The sequence below is a fragment of the Pseudonaja textilis genome, chromosome 3, assembly GCF_049901715.1.
Source record: "Pseudonaja textilis isolate UNSWEBS1 chromosome 3, rPseTex1.2, whole genome shotgun sequence".
NCBI lineage: Eukaryota > Metazoa > Chordata > Lepidosauria > Squamata > Elapidae > Pseudonaja > Pseudonaja textilis.
The window spans coordinates 54,720,254-54,732,751 of record NC_141992.1 but is presented as its reverse complement, the minus strand read 5'-3'; the positions used below and the strand labels follow the sequence as shown (position 1 = coordinate 54,732,751).

At 37.2% G+C, this 12,498-nt stretch overlaps 1 protein-coding gene across 4 annotated transcripts in view; it reads right to left on the bottom strand.

Annotated features, from left to right (window-relative positions):
• Window positions 1–222: 222 nt before the first annotated feature.
• ST3GAL3 (ST3 beta-galactoside alpha-2,3-sialyltransferase 3) overlaps window positions 223–12,498 on the bottom strand; it is a 209,728-nt gene continuing 197,452 nt past the window's right edge. For all 4 annotated transcript variants that reach the window (XM_026707278.2, XM_087929764.1, XM_087929763.1 and 1 more), the window contains one exon: window positions 223–7,478. In XM_026707278.2, the coding sequence (XP_026563063.1) occupies window positions 7,389–7,478 (90 nt within the window). In that variant the 3' untranslated portion in view covers window positions 223–7,388. The remainder of the gene's footprint in view (window positions 7,479–12,498) is intronic.

Here is a 12,498-nt window from a genome sequence, read left to right as displayed (position 1 = left end):
CTGAGGGAGATTAATTTAATACTGGGAAGAAAGTAAGAGCCATATGAAAGCTCTACCTTGGAATTGTCTTATAGTGTGAAATCTACATAGAAGGTTGTGTTCAAAGCAAAGAAGTCTTGCTGAATAATGATTGTCCAGAGAAGCCAGTGTGGTGGAGATATACTTTCTTTAATCCTTTAATGGTGGGCAATTGATGAGCAGCTCAAGATGTCAATTAGCTTGAGAAGTATTCAAATTCTCTTTTATTTAGAAAATGTATTTTAAATTGAAACAATTTAACAGAAAATATGCATACATATAGCAATGGTAAAATAATGTAGCATTAAAAATTTATAAAATGTTGCAAGAAAAACATTTGGAAATTATTTTATAAGCAAAAGAATTTAATTTAACAAGATTGATTCTTAAGTTCTCCTCCTTACCCCTTTGTCATAAAAAAGACCACAAACTTTTAGAAGAGATCATTTAGCTCAAGGAGTCCAACTCCTTATCCAGTATAAACATTCAAATTAATACATCACTTGTCTGACTTTCACTTGGTATCTTCTCCAAATGTCTGTTTCTACTCTCAACTTTCTTCTAACATTCAGTTAAAGTCTGCCTTCCTGAAATATTCCATCCATCATTCTGTAATGCAATATGTCTACATCATGTCAGAGGATGTTTTGCTTGGCTGAAATAAAAACATGTCCATAGCATTCTCACAATATGTTGAGGAAGTCAGTAAAAATGTAAACTTTGTGTATCAAGACTTATTGATAACATTACTACACTTTTCAAGTGCTTACAAATGGATCCATTTATAACTTCCTCTAGAATCTTCCCAGATCAACGTGATTGATCTATACTTTGCTTGTCTTCTTTTCTCCAATTTCTAAAGATCATGGTATTTATTCTCATCTAATTAGATAACATTTTAAAACTCTCTAGATTTTTCAAGACTGAAAGATAACATTCAGTCAAACAATTATCTGATTCTTTCAGAACCCTATGATGCAATTCATCCGGCCCTTGAGATTTAACCTGGAAGTAAACAGATAGCCCTTTATTATTTTTATCAATTTCAGGATTCAATCCTGTCATTCCTCCTGTTTTCACCACTTCCTGGTACTAAACATACATTTTTGTTGAGGTATACTGAATATTATAGTGGTATCTTGGTACTCATCATTAATTAGTTCCAGGAGACACGATGAGTACTAAAAAGATGAGTACTGAACAATTTTTTCCGATAAGGAATAATGTTGCTGAGTCACAAGACAGTCAACACTGACAAGTTCTAGCTTGTGTATTGACGACCAAATTTGATGAGTTTCAAAGCAGTTGAGTATCAAGGTACCACTATAGTTAAGTTACTCTCTTTTCTTTCCTGTTAAGATTTTACTGGAATACTTATTCTGAGAAGCTAATCAGCACTGATCAGTTAATTGCTTGCAGGTCATAAAGAAAGATTATAACTTAGATTTTCAGACTTTATTTTTTGTATTTGGTCTCCAGAGTTTGGTTTCCAATATCACAATCAATACCATGACCTCATTCAAGGTTATGCTAGCTTACTTCATTGTCATATAGTGTCTTAAGAATATTAGAGCAGTCTGGTTTTTGTTTTTCAGTGTGACCAATCAGATGCCTCCTAGATGTATTCAATCTCCTTGAAACCCATCCAAATTTGTAACTATCAAAACATATTGAATCGCATAGGTTAATCATGCAGTATTAATAACATATCCCTTTTCCAGAACCAATGTCAGGTATTTCTTTTGACATGATTATTAACCACTACCGTCTTGATATTGAAGCTGAATGTGCTTTTCCACTGCCACAAAACCTAGACCAGAAACAATGGATATAAGTTGCAGGACTCTAGATTTCATTTAAATATAAGGAAAAACTTCCTGATATTAAGAACTGTCCAACAGTTGAAAGGTTGTGTTCTCTCTCTTTGGAGGGTTTTGGGAAGAAACTGGACAGCCAACATTCAAAGCTTTGGTTTTCTTGTACATTGTGGAGGATTAAAAAGATGCCTGCTTCCAACTCCACATTTCTAGAATTCAATGCCAATTGAAGACTGCCGTCATAAACGCAATGTTTTATTCATATCTGCAGGAATTAGAGTTGGACCTCTTACCATTACTTCTGCCTTTGAATTAACTTATGTTGGCATAGGACTGCAGAGCTCCAACTGTTTACATAGAGCCGTGATGGCGAACCTATGGCACACATACCAGAGGTGGCAAGCAAGCCGTCGCCCCAGCTCAGCTGTGCCATGCATGTGTACGCATGCTTCTCACTAGCCAGCTGGTCTGTGGGTTTCTGCCGTGCATGCCCATGGGGCAAGGCGAATGTGCAAGGGGCATGTGTGGGAGACTCACACGCATATGCGTGGGGTAGGGTGGGTTTTGCCTTTTACACAATTTATGTGTTGTTTTTTAAATTTAGCTTATCCTGCCAGTGGATGAAATATGGATTGTCTTTACCTAAAGAAAAGAAAATAGGTAGAAAGGGATATTTTGGTTAGAAGGTTTTGCAGTTTCTTCTTTGACAGATTCCCTTCCTCTTAATCAAAATATTGAGAATTTAGATCTATTTGAAGATGACTTGCATGCTTAAAAAAAAAAATTCTCCTGTTGACTGCTTGAGCTATGAAAGCAGTGCTTTTCTTCCTTGTTCATCTTCCTTCAAGTTTGAAGTCTCTGATAGAGATGAGGAGACTTGGAATTATAGGACTAAGTATACTTTATGGAACTAGTAGCAGTAGGAATAAGATACACATCTTCTACCCCTTTCTTATGACTTGTCCTGCTCCTATGATCCATATCCATGTGAGAAGTACCAATTACATACAAGTTTGATGACTACTACTATGTTCAATGATGTCCCTTTGGATTTATTAACTCACAAACTCCATCTAATATAATGCCTCTTCTGAAAAAAAAGGGGAAATTGCGCATTAATTAGCATTTTCCTCTAATGACTAGCTATACATCTGATTGGAGGTGCTGAGTTTCTCACTGCTAAATGCCATTGGACCTGAATGCTGCAAAGATCCAACAGATGTGGGAAGTTTCCAGATGAAAAGTACTCCCATTTTTACCCTCAGACGATGTCCAAAAATGGATTAAAATTTCTCTACCAACATATCAGCTATTTTGCTGCCAGATTTCAATGCTGCAATCTCAGAATGCTGGAGCACTACATGTAGTTGCAAACTTGTATAGGAAGGCAAATTGTGATGTTATGTTATTTTGACATCAAATAAAAACCAACCACATTTATGTTTTTTTCCCCATTGACCTTTGTTTTCTGTGGTATGCTTCTAGGCAGTGGTGGGATTCAAAAATTTTTACTACTTCTGTGGGCGTGGCTTGTGAGTGTAGCAGGGGAAGGATACTGTAAAATCTCCAGTCAGAGGTGGTATTTGCCGGTTCTCTGAACTACCCAAAATTTCCGCTACCGGTTCTCCAGAACTGGTCAGAACCTGATGAATACCATCTCTACTTCTAGGGGTTTAGTTGAATCAGGCAAGGTTTAGGCAAGTAACAGTCTCACCTTCCTCCACTGCAACTTTTCATTCCTAGTTGAATGCATCTATAGTACAGGAAGAAATTGAGGGATACATTTGAGCAAGATAAGCCCAACTTTGTGTTGAGTTGTTCTCTCTTTAGATCTGCAAGAAGACAAGCACTTTATATTCACTTTGTTTGCAATAAGAATTTTATGTTTTTTTTCAGAAACTTCCATTAAACTCTCTTGGAAATTTGAATGAAATGTGAATGAAATGCTTTGTCAATTCTGTCTACTTTCAATTTTTCTGGAGGACATACTGCAAAGCCAGTTGCAGGAAGTGATTCAAGTAAAGTGTCAGATGAGGTCAGAGTATTGGGTTGTGAAATACTTCTTGCATTTAGTCTTACTATTTTCACTCTAGTGAACCAATTTCAAAAAACAGAAATAACCATAGAGGTTAAAAAAAGTTTTTTGCACAGATATTTTTCATGTTTTAGACAGACCTTGGCAATAACTGGAGTTGGAAATATTACAATGGAAGTGCATTAAATGAGATAAATTCAAAACAGTACAAAGGCTTGTAAGAATCATCCAAAACAGATATGCTTGAAGTGTAGTATCCTGACCTAGTTGATAAATGAATGCCACTGAGAAACAGAAAACAAATAAAGGTCTAGCCTTAAATTATATACAATGAAATTCATATGTGCTGTTGATTGTCTTAGGAAGAATCTCAACTGGTTCTGATACTTTAAGTTAAAAATGAAAGCCTAAACCTTTAAAAAAAATGAAATCAAATAAGTAATGGGGATGGCAGTCCTATATACATTTGTTACTGTAGAAATATACTTTTATTAACAACTGAAAAAGTAATAATGTATACAAGCAGCTCCCCGCCTTCCACCCACCAAAAGTGAGCCATACTGCACTTGGGTACTTGATGCAATGGCCAAATGCAAAAAAGAATAGGTTCCTAAATCCTTACGTAAAGAGTAAATTTCAGCAGGTGAAAACTAGGTGACAAGCTACCCAATTATAAGGTGTGCAAGACTGGTGTCTTGTTTTTCCATTTAGTGAGGATGATTTGGGATAACACACTAAGTTTGAGACTGAGGTGTAATGGCCCTTGAGCCTTCTTTCAGCAATTCATTTATGTTACTTGGTTCCACCTAGAGGTCAGACTATCATCTATCCGAGGGGGTCCTTGGCGCTCTCTGAGCTTGCTTGTTTTCTTGCAGAAGTTTCATTACCCAAATTAGGTAACATCATCAGTGCTAGTATCTGATGATGTTACAAGTTTGTGTACTGAAATGTCTGCAAAGCACCAAGGACCCCTCATGTCAATCTCAAGCTACAAATAATCTTCTTTATTAGTATAATCTGTCTGTCTGTCTCTCTGTCTATCATCTATCATATTTTTAGGTTTTCCTTGTCCATATATATGTATGTCCTTTTCTTCTACATTTCTTCAACAAATCTTCCCTAACAGTTAACCTTCCAACCAAAATGCAGCTTGATATAGGACCATGGTTTTTCTATAGGAAAAAACCATCCTAACCATTTGCAACATCTATGTTTAGTTGCCGACAAGTGTGGAATCCTGGACTCACAACATCCAATGAGAAAAAGACATAGAAAAAAACATGTAAACCAAAAAACATATACACTGATACAAGTTCTGCAACTGGCTCCATCCAAACACTCCATGACTCAAGTATTATATTTATACAAAAGAAAAACAGTCCTCAATTTAAGCTGATCCCTTCCTTCCAAAAGGGAGATTGAAAAACAAAATAAATTTATCTCCATTGTCATTGAAGTGATTATCCCCATTATAAAAGTAATTATTTTGGGAAAAACTAATTTTTTAGATGTATGCTATATTCTGCAGGCTGTGAAACCCATTCCAACTTTTGCTGATTTAATCCAAACAGTTGATATTTCTAGGCTTATCCTCCTTCAGAAGAACATGTGCACAGCACATAAATAGAGAACAGAGAAATTCAAAGATATTCACCTGCATTCATAAGATTGAGGAGATAAGAAAAGCTCTATCAAATTAGATCAAAAGCACAACTAGACCAGCACCGTCCGTCCCTCAATAATCAGCCAGTTGTTTCAAGAGACAAACATGCATGGCATAGCAATAGTAACAAATAATGCCATTGCTTTTTAGCTTCTGATATTTTTAAATATCTTTCCTCTGAATCAGGAAGTTCCATATAACTAAAACAACTGGTTAGGAAGGATCTGTCAAGACTATGAAGGCCAACAAATAAAGCAGTCATCCTCCACTGTTCAAGTGGGCATCGTTCAGTATGTATGAAAACTACACATTTTGGTGCAACATTTGCCAGATTACTCAGACAGGCCAATACTGTAGTCTTCTGGAAAGACTTATTACTAAAGTGATTGTGCAGGATATTTTACATCACTATTCGCATTATTACAGAGTTGCACTTTTTCTGTTTCTCACCATCTCTAAAAATAATTATGGGAATAGTTGAGCCACTGCCTCAACTTTGCTTATTTGGCAAAATACCAAGTGTCCTGTTAAGAACCTCCTATTTTAGGGCACTGAGCAAGCAAAATGCATATTCAGACTACTGAATGCAAGCTGTGCCCTTGACCTACACAGGATGAGAATTCTTCAGCTTGATCTTCATGAGAAGAGTTGCCAGATTCTTACATCCTCCCCATATAAGGAAAGGTATGTTAATTAAATTAAATTCATCGCTGGATCTCATACACATATTTAGAATTTTACCAATACAGATAATACATAATTGTGCAAATACTGCATCTGAAAGATAGAGCAGAGATGTAACAAAGAGTCCCTGCTATTATTAAAAAGAATACAGAGGGAAATAAAAACCATCTGGGGAAAAAAAAACAAAAAACAAAACCAGATATATGGAAGCTGAAAAACAAGGGAGATGTCATCTCTTATCACAGCACACAGAAAAATCTACACATGAGCAAGGTATTCTCCTAAACTAAGTATAGTAGAATTAATGAAAAATCTCCATAAACACTGATAAATCCTCATATTTTGGGACGGTTTGGTCCTTATCCAAAAATAAATTATTCCTTCTCCAAAGTAACAAGAACAGAAAAAGTGTCATGCTGTTCAGAAGCATGATATGGATGCTAGTGGAAACAAATACTGGGTTATCTGCCAGCAGACTCTATGATGAACCTGCAAAGTAGGTTAAGTTTGTCCAACATAATGAGGTGAACTTCACAAACAGTCTAAAAATGCAGCCAGATGAACAGTGGCAGCAGTGGAAGCCCCCCGAGGAGCAGGGAGTCTGAAGATCTAACAGAATTTTAATTTGCTCCATCTAGAGCAAAGAGAGATCACAATACTTTGACATTATAGCAGCACCAACAATAGACAAACCTTGGATGAACCGAGACCCTGCAGAGGGGCCATAGCTGGCCCAAGGACAGGCTAAATGCAGTACTAATGAAAGCATCCCACCAGGCTTGTTCAAAGGCTAGGCTCCACTGTGCCCACTGATATATTTACTGTAATATTTGTCTCTTGCTATTAAAAAAATAATGCCTTATACATTCAAACACTGTGGCCTGTGGCCTGGCTCCTGTTCCCACTTGGCACAAATTTATTTTGTTTCACAAGCCTATTTCTCTTCTCTCCTCTGATGTTTTATCTCCAGTTCCAAATGAGGGTCCGGCCCTCTTAAATCAAGAGCTGCTGTTCTCCTGCTGGCCCCGGCATAGGCAGACAAAGCAAGCCAGGGAGAGAATCCAAGGGCATCTTTTAGAAGCTGGGATTCTTGCTAAACACCCCTTGCTGCCCTTGTCCTTAGCTGGATACACCTGGCTGTGCTCTCCGGCACAGTTGCTGAGCTTTTTCTTCAGATACCACAGGTGAGGTCCGTGATTACTCGAGCTTTTACCAATTTTCGTAGGAATTCCTTCTCTCGCTGGATGTTGTGTGTCCAGGACTACATAAAGTGGAGAAGGGAGAGGGGTAAAGGAAGAGGAAGAGAGAAAAAAGAATCACTCTTCAAGTGGTATTCACAACACTGTGAGTATACAGTCCAAGTCAAGAGGTTGTCCTAGACAAGTTTTCCATCAAATAAGACAAAAATATGATTATATTTCTGATCATGGTACAAATTTCTCCTCCTCTACATACATACATACATACATACATACATACATACATACATACATACATGGTACATATAGGTGCCAGAGGAATTAATTATCTTAATACATCTAAGACAGCCTTTACCAACCTGATGTGCTAGACTATACAGTTCTCACCATTTTCACTCAAAATATCAGTTGCTTGTTGGCTGGGAGTAATTAGTCTACTATATCTGAAAAGTAAAAGATCAGGGAAGGCTGGTCTAGGAACAGCTTGATAAAATATTTTAGCTAATGGGGGCGGGGGGTCATATAGAATACATTATGTAATATTTGAAATACTAGTTACCTTGTTTTTATAGGATAGCTCTAAAATGAAAAACAATGCAATTTTCCCTTCAATAGTGAGTGGGAAGGAGTGCAGTATTTTGTTCTGTACTTGATATTATACAGAAAGGAATGACCTAACCTGAAATAACTCAAATAATTTAAGTGCAGATATTTAATGTAAGAATATGAAATTGTGATCATTTTCAGAGCTATCAACAGTTACTTTTGTTTATAGAAATTAATTGCAGAACTTGGCCTTTTATAAGAAACTATCCGTATAAAGAAATTAAAGCACCCACATTTTCTTGATTTTTCCTGTATAAAAACATTGAGGCATTTCATAAAGAACTTTCCAATGTACACCCTGTTTCCCATCTCATTTACTATATGGAGTGCTGCACTCCTTTCTTCATGTATTTCTGGTACAGCTTCATGTTGTAGGAGAAGAAATCACATCAAAGTCTCTAGCTAGGGAACTTTCTGAACAACTGTTTAGACAAGAGTCAAGACAGGGTACAGTGCCTGCCCACTGATATGTCAGGTTTTGTCACTGGTGGACAAGCTAAGGAAGATGCAGAGCACAGAAACAGCTCCAGATAGGAGGAGGAAAGGGAATAAATAGCAGGGGAAAGAGAAAAGAGTGTCTGCTGGGTGCACATTAAAAAAGAAATCAGAGAGACGGTAAGTACTGCACTTTCAGAGTTGGGGGAGAGAAGTTTAAAACTTAATTTGAGCCTCTAAATTTTTTTAAGCTATTTTAGTGAAGTTTTTCTAGGGCTACTAGATTTGGACTGCAAAAGTTCAGATGACTACTAAACAGCAGTTGCCATCCGATGCAATAGTTCTAATTTTTCATTATTTTGTTAGATTTCTCAACAAATTTTCTTTACGAATTAGGAGCTTGACCTCCAAAAGCTACTAATATAAAAATGGGAACTCATTCCAACTATTTCAGGGAGTACCTGTTGGAAGAAGTATAAAGATCTTTCCTAGAATTTAATGCTTAAAACTTGCTTTAGTTGTTTATTTATGCAGGGTGGTCTTGTCATTTGCTAGAAGCTTGATCCAAAGATGTTTGGATTGATTAGTGCAACATCTTGGACTACTCTATAACTGTGTCTTTTAATAGAAATCTTTATCCATTTTATTTATAAAGTATATAAAGTATGTAAATGTGGCTAACAGTCCCTGATCCCCAGACCTTCTTTCCTGATCTTGAGCTTCTTCTCATGCCCTTAATGAGACACATATGTTTCCAACTACTGTAAACTTTCATTTATAGAAACAACTAATACATAATTATGAATATTTCCCCCTTAAAAAAAAGACTGAAAGGAAACTATCCCCAAACTAAGCAAATAATTTCCTTTTTCCCAAGTGGCTTGGATTTTTACCATTTAAATCCTTCTGCCGACTTCTAATTTCTGCATTTGCACCCTTAAATCTTGCATTAGCTAATGACTCTATCTCTGTAAGTAATCTCATTAACTTCTTTGGGAGTAGTAGAAAGCAAACAGAAACTGACCATGAGAACGTTAGAAGCATTGCATCTAATAGGTTTAATCATGCAGAATATTTCAGATATGTTTAATATGGGGCCATGAAGACAAGTTAATCACTATCTCGTGCCAGGGCTGGCAGAGAATAGCAATAGAAGCAGAGCTTGATCACCAGGTTAAATGCTGAATTCTCTGGAAGATTAAAAAATTCACCTAAATTCATTTTTGGGGGGAGATAAATCTGATTATTATATTAATCATAACACTTGGAAAGTGTTAAAATCTAGGTGAGTTTTTGAGATAAGCTTTTTAGACTTAGGCTTCAATTTTTTCAATCATTATCTAGAGTCAAATGTTGTAGAAACAGATATTTTGCCTTAGATTTGCTTTTTTAAAAAATACTGTTCTTTCAAATGCAACATGCAGGATTATGTATGCAAAGACGTTGCTAGCATGTCATTAATTCTACTGTGCCCCAGCTATCATCATATTTTTATGAATATATAGTTAAAAACCTACTATGCCACTGTGTAACTGTAGCAAAGCTATTGATTTTGAAGCCAAATGCCTGCTGCTATATGTATAATTAAATGGTACTATCACAAGGGGTGAAGAAATTCCCAAAGGGCAACTAAAGTAGACAGGCATCTTGTTCAATTGATAAGAGACTGACAGCTGGAAAGTGAATGCCAAGCTATTTCTAATAGACACTGGGACCAAGTTTAGAAAAGTTGCATACATCTATTATTGTTATCCATGGGTCCTTCAGCTTCCACATCACATCCATTTGTGATGGCTGCAGAAATGTTTCCTATCTACTATAGTAAACTATAAGCAGCCATCTCTTCTCTGCGTTATGCATCAGTGGCACATTGCCTAACTAGTTTTTAGGTCTATGTTAAAGTCAGAAGACTAGACAGCTGTCATACCTGTGTTCCCTTGAAGGGCTAGCTACATAGTTTGCTAAGCAAGTAAGAGCAAACCAAACCAAGAACACGTCATTCATTAATGAGCATGACTTTGGAGTAGATTCTTACCATTTCAAATAAATGCAACTGATACTTTAGTTCCTGAAAATGTTCCCAGCTTTTGTAAAGCCATAGCAATCCAGACGGAAAAAAAGAGCAACAGTCTCCAACACAAACTGAAGATTTCCATTTCTAGTAAAAACAATAGTTTATTGGAAACGATAAACATGGCTAATGAACTAAATGAAATTGCCCTTTGGGGAAACCAAACATGATGTAGGGAAAACGTACAAGAGACTGTGGAAGTTCTTTACAAAGGAAACTAGCCTTCAAAAGCTTTTCAAACATTTCTTGTTTTTTACTATTATATGTGCATTTGGTAATTTGTTACTGAACTCAAGTCACTGAATTTACATAAAACTCCATCCTTTCCTATTTTCCCCACAACTACCATCCTTTGAGGTGAGTTAAGAGAGAATGATTGGCCCAGTCACCAAGCCAGCTTTCATGCCTAAGGGAGGACCAGAACTCACGTTTCTTTGTTTCTAGACCATCACCTTTACCATTACACCAAACTGGCTCATACCCATTAATAATTGTCCTGTGTTCCCTTAGCTCAATGATGTCATGTTCAATATCACTGTTCTCCATTATGCTCTTACTGCACAGGATGGACTCTAGACAGAGCAAAAGTTATTGAGATGACAATGTCCTGACTACCCTTTTCTTTATTCAAAGAACACACATTCAAAACTCCTGTGGAACAACCAGAACTATCCTGTTGCAAAGATAATATCCTCAGAAAACCTCTAAATATTTTTATTATTGTCCTTGGACCTTGAAACAACACACTTGTAGCCTCTCTCTCCTTTGTTTTTCCCTCCCTTCCGGTCTCTCATTTTCTGAGGGACTCTGAACAGCTTTCAGTTGTGCAACAAACTTTCTGTGAAATCTGAAGAGAGGGTGGAAAGAAGAAATTATTGTTTCTTCCAGCAAAAGTATTCCATGAGGTACAAAAGTTTTCTTTTTTTGTCTCCAGGGATCAAGACATAATTTCTGCAGAATTACAGTATTGATTGGGTAGTCTGATATTATGCTTCATCAGGAGTAACATGAGCAACAGAAAAAGTAGAAAGAAACTCCACAAAACCAAAGTGAAGCGTATTTTACAGAATACTAAGTGAATCTAGAGGAAAGACAAAACTAGTATATATGTGATGTTAATTATTTTATTTTAGTATTTTTATTTGTGTATTCAACCTAGGAAAATATGTTAATTAATGATGTTCTTGATAACACTTATATAATCTATATATTTTTGATAACCTTGATAGATTCTTTGATTAAAAAGAAAACACATACAATATACAAAGATATCCCCACTAGCCAACAGAAAAGAAATACAAGGAAATCTCTGTCTTCTCTTTATGTCTTTTACTACCGGTTCTGTGGGCATGGCTTGGTGGGTGTGGCCATGTGACTGGTAGGTGTGGCTTTTTGTGTAGCCCCCACTTGTTTTTGGGAGCTTCTTAGCCACAGAGGAGCCTCTGGGGGTGTGTGTCATTTTTGCTCCCCTAAGGGAGGCTCTGGAAGAAAAGGAACAAAGCATCGGAGGGGCATGTAGCACCCTTCCAAGCTCTGTTTTGGGAACTTCCTAGCATCAGAGAAGCCTCGGGGGGTGGGGGGGCGTTTTTGCTTCCCTAAGGCGCCTCTGGAAGGCAAAAATTGGAGGGGGGGGCCTGAGCTCCTCCCTCCATTTTTTGCCTTCCTGGGCCTCAGCAAGGGGAATCCCAGCACAGCTGATCTTATCTACAGCTGATTGTCGGGAGGGGAAAAAAAGAAATACCTTAGGCAAATGTCAGGCAGGCAGGCAGGGTGAGCAAGCATCGGGCGGGAGGGTGAGCGGGTTGGGAGTGTGGCCAGCCAGAACTTACTACCAGTTCAGCGACCCACACCAAATTATTGCTACCGGTTCACCTGATCCGGCGTGAACCAACTGAATACCACCACTGCTTTATGTAGTCAACTCAGATGTCACAAAAATGTGCAAGCTTTTATACCTCTAAACCTTTTAA